This window comes from Narcine bancroftii, chromosome 5, assembly GCF_036971445.1.
Source record: "Narcine bancroftii isolate sNarBan1 chromosome 5, sNarBan1.hap1, whole genome shotgun sequence".
Lineage (NCBI taxonomy): Eukaryota > Metazoa > Chordata > Chondrichthyes > Torpediniformes > Narcinidae > Narcine > Narcine bancroftii.
The window spans coordinates 238410681-238427702 of record NC_091473.1 but is presented as its reverse complement, the minus strand read 5'-3'; the positions used below and the strand labels follow the sequence as shown (position 1 = coordinate 238427702).

The 17022-nt window shown below is 42.3% G+C and overlaps 1 protein-coding gene across 14 annotated transcripts in view; it reads left to right on the top strand.

Annotated features, from left to right (window-relative positions):
* Positions 1-17022, top strand: part of LOC138765077 (TBC1 domain family member 22B-like) — a 209502-nt gene that overhangs the window by 26733 nt on the left and 165747 nt on the right. For 12 of the 14 annotated variants that reach the window (XM_069941761.1, XM_069941759.1, XM_069941765.1 and 9 more), the window contains 2 exons: positions 6335-6648; positions 14508-14687. In XM_069941761.1, coding sequence (XP_069797862.1) covers positions 6335-6648; positions 14508-14687 — 494 coding nt within the window. The other 2 variants (XM_069941772.1, XM_069941764.1) reach the window with 2 other exon arrangements.

Below are 17022 nucleotides of genomic sequence, written 5' to 3'. Positions count from 1 at the left end.
TTGGACATTGTTATGTAGGCATGTGTAGCAGATAATGACCTGGCATTTTTTTTTTAAACCACCAAATAAGGTAAAATTACAATTTGTTATTTTATCCAAAACTCGTTCTTAGAATTGGTCTCCCTCATGTAGTGAAACCCTGAGTTAAGGTGACACAGGCAGATCCAAATTTAATTTTGAAGATAATCAAGTGAGGTCAATAGAACTTGTATATTTTGTGATTTTTTTTTAGAGTAGGGGGATGAATATACAAAGGTGAATCTATATTAAGATTACGATTGGATAATGGTGGGGACCATTGCTAATAAAACTTAAAAAGGCAAGTGGCATGATGTTTAATTTGTGTTTTTAATATTTGACCATTTCATTCCTACATTTGCACTGCTTTCAAAATTTGTAATGTTGTGATATTTATTCTGAAATAGAAATCAACCTCCATCATAACCGAACTGTTCCGATGGAAGTCATTTGCACTAATGACCTTAAAGAGTAGACTGGTTTTTCTGGAGAATTATCTCCATGTTTTCAAACCCAATCTGCACATGCACCAAACAAGATGCACATTTAGTCTGGATTGTGACATTGCATTCTAGCACAATTTTAATAAAAAAATGTATTGCCTGTTAAACATACTCCTTATAGAATTCTTTGGCTTGGCTTCGCGGACGAAGATTTATGGAGGGGGTAAATGTCCATGTCAGCTGCAGGCTTGTTGGTGGCTGACAAGTCCGATGAGGGACAGGCAGACACGGTTGCAGCGATTGCAGGGGAAAATTGGTTGGTTGGGGTTGGGTGTTGGGTTTTTCCTTCTTTGCCTTTTGTCAGTGAGGTGGGCTCTGCAGTCTTCTTCAAAGGAGGTTGCTGCCCGCCAAACTGTGAGGCGCCAAGATGCACGGTTTGAGGCGATATCTGGCGGTGGTCAATGTGGCAGGCACCAAGAGATTTCTTTAGGCAGTCCTTGTACCTTTTCTTTGGTGCACCTCTGTCACGGTGGCCAGTGGAGAGCTCGCCATATAACACGATCTTTGGAAGGCGATGGTCCTCCATTCTGGAGACGTGACCCACCCAGCGCAGCTGGATCTTCAGCAGCGTGGACTCGATGCTGTCGACCTCTGCCATCTCGAGTACTTCGACGTTAGGGATGAAAGCGCTCCAATGAATGTTGAGGATGGAGCGGAGACAATGCTGGTGGAAGCGTTCTAGGAGCCGTAGGTGATGCCGGTAGAGGACCCATGATTCGGAGCCGAACAGGAGTGTGGGTATGACAACGGCTCTGTATACGCTTATCTTTGTGAGGTTTTTCAGTTGGTTGTTTTTCCAGACTCTTTTGTGTAGTCTTCCAAAGGCGCTATTTACCTTGACGAGTCTGTTGTCTATCTCGTTGTCGATCCTTGCATCTGATGAAATGGTGCAGCCGAGATAGGTAAACTGGTTGACCGTTTTGAGTTTTGTGTGCCCGATGGAGATGTGGGGGGGCTGGTAGTCATGGTGGGGAGCTGGCTGATGGAGGACCTCAGTTTTCTTCAGGCTGACTTCCAGGCCAAACATTTTGGCAGTTTCCGCAAAACAGGACATCGAGCGCTGAAGAGCTGGCTCTGAATGGGCAACTAAAGCGGCATCGTCTGCAAAGAGTAGTTCACGGACAAGTTTCTCTTGTGTCTTGGTGTGAGCTTGCAGGCGCCTCAGATTGAAGAGACTGCCATCCGTGCGGTACCGGATGTAAACAGCGTCTTCATTTTTGAGGTCTTTCATGGCTTGGTTCAGCATCATGCTGAAGAAGATTGAAAAGAGGGTTGGTGTGAGGACACAGCCTTGCTTCATGCCATTGTTAATGGAGAAGGGTTCAGAGAGCTCATTGCTGTATCTGACCCGACCTTGTTGGTTTTTGTGCAGTTGGATAATCATGTTGAGGAACTTTGGGGGGCATCCGATGCGCTCTAGTATTTGCCAAAGCCCTTTCCTGCTCACGGTGTCAAAGGCTTTGGTGAGGTCAACAAAGGTGATGTAGAGTCCTTTGTTTTGTTCTCTGCATTTTTCTTGGAGCTGTCTGAGGGCAAAGACCATGTCAGTAGTTCCTCTGTTTGCACGAAAGCCGCACTGTGATTCTGGGAGAATATTCTCGGCGACACTAGGTATTATTCTATTTAGGAGAATCCTAGCGAAGATTTTGCCTGCAATGGAGAGCAGCGTGATTCCCCTGTAGTTTGAGCAGTCTGATTTCTCGCCTTTGTTTTTGTACAGGGTGATGATGGTGGCATCACGAAGGTCCTGAGGCAGTTTTCCTTGGTCCCAACAAAGCTTGAAAAACTCATGCAGTTTGGCATGCAGAGTTTTGCCGCCAGCCTTCCAGACCTCTGGGGGATTCCATCCATACCTGCTGCTTTGCCACTTTTCAGTTGTTCGATTGCCTTATATGTCTCATCCTGGGTGAGGACCTCATCCAGCTCTAGCCTTAGGGGCTGTTGAGGGAGCTGGAGCAGGGCGGAATCTTGGACTGAGTGGTTGGCTCTGAAAAGAGATTGGAAGTGTTCTGACCATCGGTTGAGGATGGAGATCTTGTCGCTGAGGAGGACTTTGCCGTCTGAGCTGCGCAGCGGGCTTTGGACTTGGGGTGAGGGGCCGTACACAGCCTTTAGAGCCTCGTAGAAACCCCTGAAGTCGCCAGTGTCCGCGCTGAGCTGGGTTCGCTTGGTGAGGCTAGTCCACCACTCATTTTGGATCTCCCGGAGTTTGCGCCGAAGATGGCTGCACGCGTGATGGAAGGCTTGTTTCTTCTCTGGACAGGACAGCTTTGTAAGGTGAGCCTGGTGGGCAGCTCACTTCTTTGCCAGCAGCTCCTGGATTTCCTGGCTGTTTTCGTCGAACCAGTCCTTGTTTTTCCTGGAGGAGAAGCCCAGTACCTCTTCAGTGGATTGCAGTATGGTAGTCTTCAACTGATCCCAGAGGGTTTCAGGGGACGGGTCCGTGAGGCGGATTGCATCATAGAATTATGACAACAGCAAATGGGTGTGAGCAGGTGCACATACAATTGTTGGAATATTTAAGTGCTTTTTAGGCCTTGAATCATAGCACGGAAGCAGATCATTCAGCCTAGCTTGTCCATGTCAACCAACTTGTCCCATTTGCCTGTGTTCTGCCCATATTCCTGTAAACCTTTCCTATCAATTTAACTGTTTAAATGTCTTTGGAATGTTACAAATATTTCCACCTCTACCATTTCCTCTGGCAACTCGTACCATTTATCCACCACCTTTGGTGTGAAGGAATACCCTTCAGGTCCAGTTTTATATTCTCCACTCTCCTTAAATCTCTACTCGCCAGTTTTACGTTCCCCAACCCTGATCATGTTTTTAGAAACTTCAAGAAATTAAATATTCCCTCATCGCCTCCTCTGCTTCAGGGAGAAAAGTCTCAGCCTATCCTTGTGATTTAAGTTTAATCTTGGCAACGTTCTCATGAATCTTTTCTGCCCCTTTTCCAGTTGAATGACATACTTCCTATAGCTGGGTGATCTGGCCTCATCTTTACTGCTTTTTGAAAATAAAGACACATTAACCATCCTTTAATCTCTCACCTTCTCTGTGCTTAATTTGGATGCAAATATGTGCCATGGTCCTGAATTTTTCTTTCCAGCTTCTCATAATGTCATTGGATTTACTTGTTCGGTGCTGGGGATTTGTCTATTGTTATGTTTTAAGACATTGAACACCTCCCCTTCTGTCATGTGGATTCCCTTCAAGACCTTGCTATTTAGTTCCCCAAGTTCTCTCGCCTCCATGTCCTTCTCTGCAGTAGATACAGATGAGAAATACTCATATAGGACCTCTCCCATGTCCTGTGGTTCCAAACATGGATGACCTTGTTTATCATTAAAGGGACCATATTCTCTCCCAAGTTACTCTTATGCCTTTAATGTACTTGTAGAATCTGTTGGTATTCTTGACCTTATCTGCCAATGTCATCTTGTATCCCCCTCTTTGCTTTTATTTTCCTCTTTAGTGAATTCATGCATCCTCTATACTGCTCAAAGGATTTGCTTGATCTCAACTGTATTTATCTGACAGCTCAAACCTCATCATCAGGTTCGCTGATAACATGGCCGTGGTGTGCCTGATCAGTATGAATGATGAGTCAGCGTACAGAGATGAGGTGCAGCCAACAACCTGCATCTGAACATTAAAAAAACAAAAGAGATGGTTGTCACTTTCAAGTGGCCCCGGTCTCTGCTAACCATTGACTGCTTCACCATTGAGGTTGCCAAGAATATCAAGTTCCTTGGACTGCACTTGGCAGAGAACCACACCTGTTTCCTTAACACAAGCTCTATAGCCAAAAAATGTCCAGCAGCACCTTTACTTCCTGCGAAGGCTGAGGAAAGTTCATTTCCCACCTTCCATCCTCACTACATTTTTACAGAGGATGTATCGAGAGCATCCTGTGCCATGGCATCACTGCCTGGTTTGGAAGCTGTACCTCCTCAGACTGCAAGACCCTGCAAAGGATAGTGAAGTCAACGAAAAAGATCATTGGGGACTATTTTCCTATCATGAAGGACATTTACAAAACTTAATGAAGGCGAAAGGCAATGAACATTGTGAAGGACTCCACACACCTTTCAAGTAAACTGTTCTCCTTTCTGCCATCTGATAGAAGGTACTGCAGCATCCTTGTGTCCTTGTGTCCAAATTAGGCAATAGTTTTTCCCCCAAGCCATCAGACTCCTGAACTCCCAGAACATTTGGAGATAGGGTACCATGGACTGGACTGTTACTTTAATATTTTAATGTGTTTAACTTCTATTCTATTCTAACTTGTATTTGTGTAAATATGGTACATGGTCCTGGAGAAACGGTATATCGCTTTTACTGTGTGAGCATGGTATAAACAATAAATAAAGGAAACTTGATTTGACTTGATGAGTCTCTTTCATCACCAGACCCTTAATTTCCGTAATCTTGCCATCTTTAACACTATCAGGAACATGCGTTCCCTGGACTTTCCCAATCTCTCTTTTAAAAGCTTCCCATTTGTTTGACATCCCTTAATCTACAAACATCTCCCAATCAATCTTTGCAAGTTTCCGTCTCATCCCATCAAAATGTGCTTTGTCCCAATTAAGAGCTTTGACTTGTCATTTGTCCCAAAGTGTTGTCACCTATGGCATGTATATTGTGGAACATTGAGCTGCCAGTCCCCCTCCCCTCTCTCCTACCTTATGTCTTTCATATCCCATGCCAGGCCCTGAGTTCATCTTTCCCTGTCAGATTTCTCCTATTAAAATTAATGTTGTCCTGCTACTGAGCTTGCTTGCTTTATCATGCAAATTAACCTCTGCTTGTTCACATACTTTACTGATGCTTTGGGTCACTTTCCCTGCCAGGATATTGGTGGCTCTTCCATTCTGGTGCAGCTTGACCCTCTTGAACATGTCCCATCTTCCCTGTAAAATAAAGCTCAATGCTCTAAGACTCTGAAGCCTTTGCTCCTGAACCAATCCTTTATCCTTGCACTTAGCTATGTTTATTTGTGTTTTTATGAGCGTGTGGCTCAGGGAGTAATAATCATGCGATTACAACCTGAGAGGTGACCTAGCTCCTCAAAGTCTCTTTTGCAAAACCTCCTGTCTCTTCCTGCCTGTATTGTTGGTACCAAGATGGACGATGCTATCTGCTCACCCTCTCCCTTCAAATGCTTAAATACTGTGCAAATCAAATTATTCCTGTGTGTGTGGTTTGCAGCTGATTAGAAGTGTTGTACAATTAATAAATCATACATTTTTGGAGTTCATAATACCCATTGTCAATTGTTTTGAATCTTACAACTTGGATTGGAAGCTGATATTTTGCAGGCAACCGTGAAGGTTATAATTTTTTCATTGTTTACCCTGTCAAAATACATTTGTTCTGATCTTTCAAATCCTGGAGCAAGACAATGATAGTAAGTTATGGAAGCCTTGTTATTTGCTCTGGGTTGCCATTGTCCTTGATGACTGCTTAAGGCAACTGCCATTTTGATGGAATGTTGGATGTTTTAAGACTATTGCAAAATTTATTCAGTTAACATTTATTGTTGTTGGGCTGTGTATTTAAATATGCTATTTTTGCCATTATGCTACTTTTGTGTTTCAAACTCTTGTTTTGATTTTTTTTTAACCAATTGCTTGAGGTTGCAGGTTGCTTGAATTCTAGAATGAATGGGGTTTAATGTACTGATATGCAATTAACATTCATGGAATATAAGCCACAATCATAATTTGGGGATAATGTTTTGATTGAGCTGTCAGGACAGTTAATTTCATGCAAAATGAACTTCTTGTGTTCCTTTCATCCTGCAGCTTACTTAAAGAAGGTTCCAAGATGTACACACAATCAAAGTCAAAGAGAACCTCGAGTTTCCATGAGTTTGCAAAAAGCACCAGTGATGCTTGGGACATTGGGGATGATGAAGAAGAGGAGTTCCTGTCTGTTGCTTCCCAAAGTCTTAATTCAAAGGTTGCAATGGCGACTGCAGCTCAGGTCATTCAAAACCACAATAAATTAAAAGACCAACCAGGAGAAATAATGAACCAATCTGAATCGATTGATGAGGCTAAAACAAATGGCAAGGTGGTCAAGTCGAACAGTGAAGTACCACTTTCAAAATCTTCAGGTAACTAACAATCTGTTTGCACAACTGTTGCTGGGTTGGTTCTGTTCTTGATCATTGTAGAATGTCAAAATTGGAAACATTATTTTGTCTCATGAATTAATGATTTACCATTTATGGCTTCTGTAAGCAACAATATCAAGACCTTAAATGAAATGGAAGGTGCTGGAAGTTCTCAGTTGATGACACCTGCAGAGACAAACAATTCTTTGAAGGTTCTTATCAACCAGCTGATTTCTGTATTATTTCCTATTTTCAAAGTTTCTGGGATCATGAGGGGGGAGTATGAGTGTATGCAACTGCTGCATCCGGATTCTTGCCCTCAAAAAAAAACTTTATTGAAGCAGAGCCCATTATCATTCAAAAATTGTGAATGATCAATAATCTTCAATACCAAATTTCAATGGGCCATGGGCATGCAAATATGTGTAAATGGCAAAAATTTAATTTACTTAAGTGGCATTTTCTTTGTAACTACAGTACAACTCCGATTATCTGAAATGGCCGGGACCAGGCCCATTTTGGACAAACCGGACATTTTTAAAAAAACACAGCCCAATAGCAACAGCAAATCACTTGTAACAGTGTTTAAACAACAACAAACAACAAGGAAAGGCTTTTTGAGCATTAAAATAATATTTAATTCTCACCAACAAAAAAAATGCTGGCCACCACTGACACCTCCCCACTGAGGCCCAACTCGTGTCGGGAGCCCGAGGTCCATTGCTGCCACTGCTGGGAGTCCAAGGCTCACTGTTGATGCCACCAGGAGCCTGGAATCCCGAGTGAGTTTGGCTCTGGAAAACTTTTGGATATCTGAGGATTTTGGAGAATCTGATTTCGGATAATTGGAGTTGTACTGTAAATGCTCACAAAATTGCATTTTGGGAATAGTCCAGTTTCTTTCTAACTACCAATAACCACTGCATTTCACAAAAGCTGGGAACTGCTCCTGGCAAATTTTCAAAATTTTGTCTCTCAAGCAGCACACTATTTAGCTCTGTGTGAAATAATCTCAATTTCTCCATTCCTGCCCAACATTGTTTAATGTAAAAGAATATTTAGTGATAAATATGGATAAGTTTGATTATCCAAGAACTCAAATCCTTGTAAAAAGAAGCAGCTGAAAATTGAAGGGGGGTTGGGTGGAGTCAGCAAAAGGTGGTGGTTACTTCATGCTCTGCATGTCAGGTAATGAGGAGCTGTTACTCATTTCTGGCACTTCAAGGAGTTACAACTACAATGTAAGGATTCAGAGCCGATGCATAAAAGTTTTTGATTTCCACTCCACATTTTGGTCATTCGAGGGGTCCTGGACTGAAACCATCTCTTGCTGTCCATCCTGGTATTCTACATAAGCGTACTTGGGCTTGCGTGGAGGAGGAGGACCTTCTCACCGGTAGGGGAGAGTTGGCAGTCTTGTGGCTCCTGTATGCCTCTGGATCAGAAGAGGCCCAGGGGTCATCAGCCAGGTTGGAAATATGGATCCCAATGCCAACTTACTGGGGAAGGAAAGGCGCCTTTTATGCGGCGTAGCAATACAGAGGAGCAATCTGGTAGTGTGGAGTGCCTTGCCACTGGGAGATGGCAGGCTTTTCGACGAGGGCTAGGAGGATTGCCTTCCAGACGGTGGCATTCACCCTTTCTATCTGGCTGTTCTCTCTGGGCTTATAGCTTATGGTCCTGCTCGTGGCTATGTGCTTGGCCAGCCGGTACAGGCGCAGCTCCTCACTCAAAAACTAAGATCCCCAGATGCTATGGATATAGCAGGGGTATCTAAACAGAGTGAATATATTGCATAGTGACTTTATGACTGTGGCCATGGCCACGTCTGGTGAGGGGATGGTGAAAGGGAAGCGTGAGTATTCATCGATAATGTTCAGAAAGTGTACGTTCCGGTTGGTTGGGGGCTGGGGGGGGGTATCCTTGAAGTCAATACTCAGGCATTTGAAAGGGTGGGTGGCTTTCATCAGCTGAGTTTTGTCTGGCTGGTAGAATTTGCGTTTGCATTCCATGCAGCTCTGGGTCAGTTTCCTGATATCCTCAACTGAGTAAAGGACGTTGTGAGCTCTAACAAAGTGGTAGAGCCTGGTGACAGATGCTGATGTGGAGGGCTTGTAGGTGGTCTGACTACGCGTTGGCACATGTCCCTCAGGACAGAGCTTCGGGAGCCTCGTTCAGCTTCCCAGGCTAGTACAAGATCTCTTAGTTGTAGGTGGATAGCTTAATTATTCTCAGGATCTTATCATTCTTAATTTTTCCCCGCTGTTTGTTATTGAACATAAAAGGGGCTGTCAGTCGTCAGTTTGCTGGCTAAGTTGTGCCTTCTGTGGTGCACAGCTTCCGCAGTGGCCTGGACTACCTCAATGGCTGAATGTCAGAGTTCGGGTCTGCCTTCCTGGCTGAGTGTGGCAGCCAGGGTAAAGTCGGACACATCACTCTCCACCTGGAATGGGATGGATTTGTCCACAGTGTGCAGCGCTGCCCTGGCGATGTCGTCCTTGATGCGTGTGAATGCTGCTTGGCCTTCTGCTGATGGGGGGGGGTTAGGTGGAGGTGGTTGTTTTCACCAGGGGGTAGGTTTTGTCTGCATAATTAGGGACTCACTGGATGTAGTAGGAAAAGAACCCTAAGAACCTTTTCAGGCCCTAGAGGTTGTGGAGCAGTGGCAGCTATTCTCCACCAGCCATTCTCCACCATGCAGTAGATTAGTGTCATGGCCTCGGATGGCCACGAAGTCCAGATAGGGAAATATGGCTTTAACCCATAGTCTTCCACTACCCAGTCCATCTCCTTCTGAAAGATGGAGACCCCATTGGTGACCCTGAAGGGGTTCTGGAGTAAGTGGTAGAGGTGGCCATCTACCTCTGGGTGAGTTGGTGTTAAGCCAACTTGAGATCGATGGTTGAGAGGACCCGGAACTGGGTGATCTCGTTCACCATGTTGATGATGAGAGGGAATAGGTAGGCATCCAGCTGGGTAAATTGGTTTATGGTCTGACTATAGTCGATGACCATCTGGTGTTTCTCTCTGCTCTTAACCACTACCAACTGTGCCCTCTGGGGCTGGTGCTGGGTTCTATGATCCCTTCAGTCAGAAGTCGTTTAACTTCTGCTTCGATGAAGGATTTGTCTCCAGGGCTGTATTGCCTGCTCTTGGAGGTAACAGACTTGCATTTGGGGGTGAGGTTCTCAAACAGGGGTGGCAGTGGGACCTGGAGGGTGGATAGGCCTCAGGTTGTGTTCCAAGGGAAGGGAGGGTGGTTTAAAACTTGATAGTTGCACTCTGTGAAGGGGTGGTGGGACCCGTCAAACTACATTTAGATGTGCTTGAATTAGCACTGAAAATACAATTCTTGTATGATTGGCATGCAGAGCTGTGGCATAATAAGGAGCTTAAAATTCTTATACTTAGTGCCAAGCACAGCGGTGCAGCTGCCATGGATCTCGGCTGAGTGGGATTTGGAGGCTAGGGTGTCTTTATATTTTGCTGGAGTTACCACAAGGGGTAGCACTGTACTGTGCCTGGGTGAATGAAGCTCTCTGTCCTCCCGGTTCCAAATAGGCAGTTTGTGACTCGAATGTTTACCTCGTTGCACATAATGGCCCTGGCTAGTTGAAGTGGGCTGTCCTGGTCCAGGGTGATCGAGGTCAACATCTAGTCGTTGTCTGAATCACTGTTGTAGTACTGGTTCATGGGCGCCCACCCCCACCCCAAGATGCTGATCCTCGCTACTGGAAGTGATACTGAAAGTTATGCTGACCTGGGTTTGCTGTCCCCACGGTCCTTCCAAGCCATTCCCCATGACCGGAAGTGGCGCCGGAAGTGATGCGGTCCAAATGGCGGCAGCTTCAGGCCACATATGGCGCTGCTGGAGGAAGGTTTGGACTGAAGTACCATCCCATTGTGACCTATGGGGGTGCTTAGCATGGCCACAGAAGTAGCACTTTGGGTGGTCAATGGCGGCAGAGGTGACCTGGAACCCTGCATCCCAAAATGGCGGCCACATTTCCAGAAATGAAAACCTCCATATTTAGCTGCACTGACTCGAGTGATTTTTGCCAGGTCACCGACTTCTTGCAGGCTTCGATTGCCCTTTTCTAGGAGTCTGTGTGATATGATCAGACTTGAATCCAGCCACAGATGTGTCATGTATCAGTTCTTCCAAGTGGAGGGAAACAGAGATATCTCTGCAGGCACAGGTCCCCACCCCAGCTCCCACAGAATTCACCATGCGTTTGTCTACAACTGCCTAGAAGGTACCTGGTATAGAGAACATTCGTCAGGGTCTGATACTGTCTCTGCAGGAGCTCCATTGTGGCCAAATAAGTATTACAGTCTCTGATCATTTGAAAAATGTGGTGGGCAACCTGAGCAAAGAGTAGGTCCTGTTTATCTTCCACACTCTGCACTTTGTGTGTCTCATGAAGGTGTTGAGGTAGTGCAACCATTGATCGATTTTGATGGAGGACTCTGGGTTTTTTGGGCCGGTGTCTAGTTTATCCGCCCATATTGTCTTGTGCATGCCATGAAAATTACGGTGGTTAAATTGTAGCACTATTGAATAACCACGTTAGACTGAGAGTTATGATTAATAGGCTTTAATCACACGTCTCACATGTTGCTGGCTGAGTTCCAAGGCAGGTACTGAGGGAGGGGTTTGGGTGTAACATCCATTATGGGGATTCTGAGGGGAGGAGTCACAGGTGCAGGGGCAGACTAGCCTATTCAGTACATTCATACAGAAAGTGCACAGAGCAATACAGTGGTTCCACGACAGGTATTTTCACAATTTTGGATGCAATAATAGAGTATTTTGGAGCTGCTTTGATGAAGAAATGTTGGAAATGCTTTTGTTCACATCAAATATTAAATTGAAGTTATTCAAATTCTTTCATATAATTTCAAGAATGATGGTTATTTTCCCTTAAGATTATCATACAATCTTAACCAAAGGCACCAAAACTGATTTTTTTTTTGCCTGTTCTTTTACTTTGTGTGAATCCTTGTAAATAGACTGTTATATTTGATATATGTACAAATTGGAATGGAATCTTTCCTGAGCATTATATTTGACATACCGTCAGTGAGATTTATAAGGAAGAATCAATGGGTTGTGAAATCTAAGTTCAATGATAGTTAATCAAAAGACATAATCTGCAGAATTTTGTAGATGCATTTTTCCATTCTTATTTTATTCCTAAAAGTCTAAACTGATTCATTTGAAAGAATTGGGGTTACCGCAAGTGGAATATTTGGCTCGGGATTCATAATTCCTTGTCCCTTTGGTTTATTACAGATGAAACTCAGTGAACCCATGTCTGTTCTCCAATGATGTCCTGATTCCGACCTCCCTTGTACTTCTGTCCCCATTGAAAGTTTGAGCCCAGAACATACCAATAAAAAGGGATTGAAGTGGATGCTATCTTCGTCTGAGTTTTTATTGGCTAAGAGCTCTCTTTCAGTGGCAATAAGAGAAACTACCAGTTGGTTGGATCTTTCAGATATGAAAGCAAGTAGAAATAAACATTTTTTTATGAATACAGTTAACGTAGCTGCACAGTTAGCACAATACGGCAGCAGCACCAGCAATTGGGGGTTCGAATCCAGCGCTGACTATAAGGAATTTGTATTATTACGTACTCCCAGTTCATTTTGAGTTGTGTGGGACTGTCCCTTTCAGAGAACAAATTTAAGAAAGCCCAGCAGGTTTTTGGGAGTGACTGATGACCGTACGGTTCTTAAATGAGATATATCTGAAGAGAGAGGAAGGGGCCCTGGGAAAACCCAGTTGCAGAGACCATATGGCCAACAGATGCAAGACTGAGTACACCTTTTCACTCAGGGACCCTGAAGAAGCATCTTTGAAAGGGATGCTGTGCTGAAGTGGCCTCGTGTGATAAATAGAGGTGAATGAGTGGGACCATTTTGAGATGACAGTGCTGTGGAGCAGTGCTCTTGGAAGCAATGCAGTACTGAATGGTTATGGACAATCTGTCTGATTTCCCTGTGTTATAGCAGAATGAACGGGACCATTTTGAGGAGGCAGTGCTGTGGAGCAGTGCTCTTGGAAGCAATACAGTACTGAATAGTTATGGACAATCTGTCTGATTTCCCCATGCTATAGGGGAATGAGTATGGCCATTTTGAGGAGTCAGTACGTGGAGAAACATCCTTTGAAGGGAAGCTGTGGCCTCGGGCACCAATAGACGGTGTCTGATTTCTCCAGGTTCTAGGGGAATGAGAAGACCACTCTTTGATCGGCTGACCTACAGAAAGGGTTCTGGAAGCAGAAGAAATACTGGATTTGGATTGTGCCCATTGTGAGGGTTACTTGTTCGGATGACCAACGGGAAAAGGTTTTAGAAGCTTTGTGAGCATCACTCATTTTGTGTTCCCTACGCCAAAGAAGAGGGGAGTTTTGGTTGTCACTTGTCTAGAAAGGTCATTTCGCTGGAAGCACCTCGACGAGGGTTTTGTGAGTTAATAAGCATTCTGTCACCCCAGTCTCTCCCACCTACTTCGTGATCTGCTTCGCATCCATCTAAAGCCTGTGTGTCACATCCATGTAAAGCCTGTTTGTCGCATCAAGTTAAAACCTGTGTCAAAATTGATGTTCTGAGACTGAACTTTGAACTGGGGTATTCCACACAAACACACACAAGTATATTTGTGTATGGTTGGGGGATAAGTTTAGATAAGGTGTTATTATTGTTGATTAATAATTAAATATAACACTGCGCTAATTTCTATTGCTGCTGTCTAGTATGTAACATTACGTTCTGGGTGGGTTTCTTCTGGGTGCTCCAGTTTCCTCCCACTATTCAAAACATACCGGGATTTTAAGTCAATTGGGTCTGGGTGTATGTAACTGGGCTGAATCAACCTGTTACTGTACTGCATGTATGTATGTCTAAATACTGTTTGATAGGGAACAGTGTTTTGGATAATTTTGAAATAATTTATATAAAGATTCCTCTGCAGTTTTGTAGCACAATGATATTCCTGAACTCCTATATAGCACACACACTCACTTCAGTGGTTTCTCTATTCTACTCCAGTTGAGAAACATTTCTGGATGAGCTCATTCTAAGCACTGGAATGGAAATGCCTTCTGGGAAATAAATCAAGGATATAAAACCATGATTAAAATTTTGAATGGCTACATTGAAATAATATTTTTGACTTGGATGCTCTAAATAGGAACTGACTATTCCAGGCCATGTATTTCTGTTTAAAATCTTGCAGGTTGTAATATGGGAGGTGATGTTATTCTCCCCAGGACATGCTCTACATCACAAAGACTCAAGTGGCAGGTCCAGGGTTTGATGCCATCTGACAGAATTGCATTATTAAAACTGTGTGTAATCTGAGAATTTACTGGAATATATACAACAAAGGACAATTTGACCTTCCTATATTTGAAATAGAAATGAAGGTGTAAGGCTATCTCTGTAATATAATGTATGGCTCAGACACTTTCTGAAGTTGGTAATTCCATGAAACTTAAATATCTGGTAAATAGAGAGGAGAAATAATGAATATCTTTCTGATCCCAGGGCCTTGTTGGATTGACCTTAGTATTGTGCAGGGAAGGACAATATTCAGCAAGGATCTGCTAATGGAAATCACCAATGATGTGAAAAATTAGAAATATGATTATTTAATGTTCATCCCTGTGGCATTTTTGTTTGTCATTATTATTGCTTGATCAATTGTGTTAAATTTTCCTTTGGAAATCTATGAAGTAGGAGAGGCAGATGATCCTGTGAAGGCCTTTTTTTTCCCCCCTGTGACCTGAAACAGTTTTTATTCAGTAAGGTTTTGTGAGGATAATGACTACAACCTTATTTTTATTCCAGGTGTGACTTTAAGCAGAATAACACTGCAGAAACAACAGTCACTCCCTTTTCGGCCTGTAATTCCATTAGTGGCGAGGATTTCTGATCAGAATGCATCAGGAGCACCACCAATGACTATAAGAGAAAAGTCTCGCCATGAAAAGTTCAAGCAGCTTTTAAGCAGTGCACATACTGATTTAGGTAAGTTCATCAAGAGACAGGACTTGGGTGAAGCTTACGTTTTAAAGAACGAGGACCCTCCTTACTTTGTGACATGAGGAATGGAAAAAGCTGCATGTTTTACTGTATGCTTTACTGATGTATTCTTTATTTTTGCTCACTTTTTCTCCCAGTTTTATTGCAACTTCACTTTGTTTCCCATGGTCTTCAGTTTGCCTTTATTGTTCTCTGTACAAAATGCTTTATTAAGCAATTGAGTTTACCATTTGTAAGATTTTTGTTCCCCTGCAAAAAAAAATTGTATGTTGTTGTAACAGCCAGGGAATACAGTGGTTGTCTTGATCCAGAAGGAAGTAACAATGACTGAAAATATCACGTAATAATAATGCAAATGACTAATACAATCCATTACAGATGATTTGTTTGCATGACTTTGGTTAGTTAAGCAATAAATAGTAAATCTGATCATTGGTTTTGGGCAACAAAGCTCATCAGTTTCTTTTGGGTCTTCTTTTCAAGATGATCAATGTATAAATTAAGTTTGACATTTATAATTCATCATGGTCTGATTCCAAACCTGCATTTTATTCTTTTGTCTGAGATGTTGCGCCCTCTTTCAAGAAATTGACAAATTTTCCTCCTCCTAATTACCTCACCACATTACAGGTTCCATTATTGTCCCGTAATACATTTAGAATGTAACTTGTGTGAAATTCTCTAACTTTTGTCTACTGTAAGACAGACAGACAGAGTTGCCACTTTGTCCAGCGCCCCTCACAGAAACCTACAGCATCTAGTGTTCCCGAGGCGGTCTCTCCTCCCAAGTACTGACCAGGCCTGAGCCTGCTTAGCTTCCGAGATCAGACAATCCCAGGTCTATTCAGACGATTAGGTGCTGTAATGCATCAATCATAAAGAAACGGCTGTATTTTGATGACTCTCCATCTCTGGCTGTCTTCAGATGGTCTCAGGGTGTCTTTTTTGGACGACCATCCATACAAGGCTACAATAGCACCAAATTAATTAATTGTCTAATATGCCTAAGAATATTGAAACCCTTTCCTCATCTCCATTCTAGCAAGCATACTATGTTCATCCTCCCAGAGCCATGTGCCCCTAGATGTTTTTCAATTATACAAATAACATTTTGTAGTTTTGGTGAAAACTATTACACTTTTCATATTAAACTTTTTCTTTCCTTAGAGTTTTTTTCTACCGCAATCACCCTTGTAACATGTAGTTTATATTTTTGTGTAATGATGACCTCAGCCTCCTAGCTACATTCATGTGCTTCATATTGTACCTAAAATATTACATATTATGAATTGGAGAACCAGTTCTTCTAGATAATCTTCATGCACCATTGAAAATGAATATGAATTAACTGAGATATCTACAGTTGTCACAGCGAACAGAACAATAAGACTAAAAAGTACAGCATTTATAAACTTTATTTCAATAGAGACCTGAAGGTGAAGTTCAGACTCGATTTATTAAAAATTGATATTCACATCTTAATATCTGTATATTAATGAGCATTAATATTCCCCTTCGGACATAATTCCAGAATATAAGTGGAGTGGAAGTATTTATTTGAAATTTAAGGAGATTTAATTTTGGTATGGGGTTTATATCATGGATTAACTTGATCTATTGTAGCCCTTTTGCTATGGTAATTACTATTAATAACAAATCCTTCTCATTCAGGTTGTTTAGGGGATCTGGGCAGTGATGCCCCCTTAGCTCCTTGCTATTTGATTCAGTTTTAGAACCTCTGGCAATAGCCCTTAGAAACTCTTCGGAAGTTCAAGGGATTGTCAGAGATGGAGTAATTCATAAGGTTTTTTGTATGCAAATGACTTATTAGTTTATCTTTTAGATCCTGAAAGACCTATCTCAATTCAGTTATTTCTCTGGATAAAAAATGAACCTTCATAAAAGTGAACTTTTTCAAATTAATATGCAGGTCCCTGCATATTTAGTGGAACTCAAGTTCCACTAAAGATTGTTAGAGATAATGTCACATACTTAAGCGTTAAAATTAGTAAAAGATTTGAAAATTTATATAAATTCAGTTTTTCTCCTCTATTCAAGTACGTGAGATTCTTTTTCTAATGGTCTCCTTTCATGATGATCTTTAGTGGTTGTATTAATGCAGTTAAAATGATAATATTACCAAAGTTTTTATATTTATTTCAAGCGATGCCAGTTTTCACCCAAAATCTTTTTAATAATATTGACTCAAAAGTTACTTCATTTATTTGGAAGAACAAAAACCCTCGAATTTAGAAAAAAATGTCATTTACAAAAATTGAACAAAGATGAAGGTATGGCCTTACCTAATTTTAGATTTTAT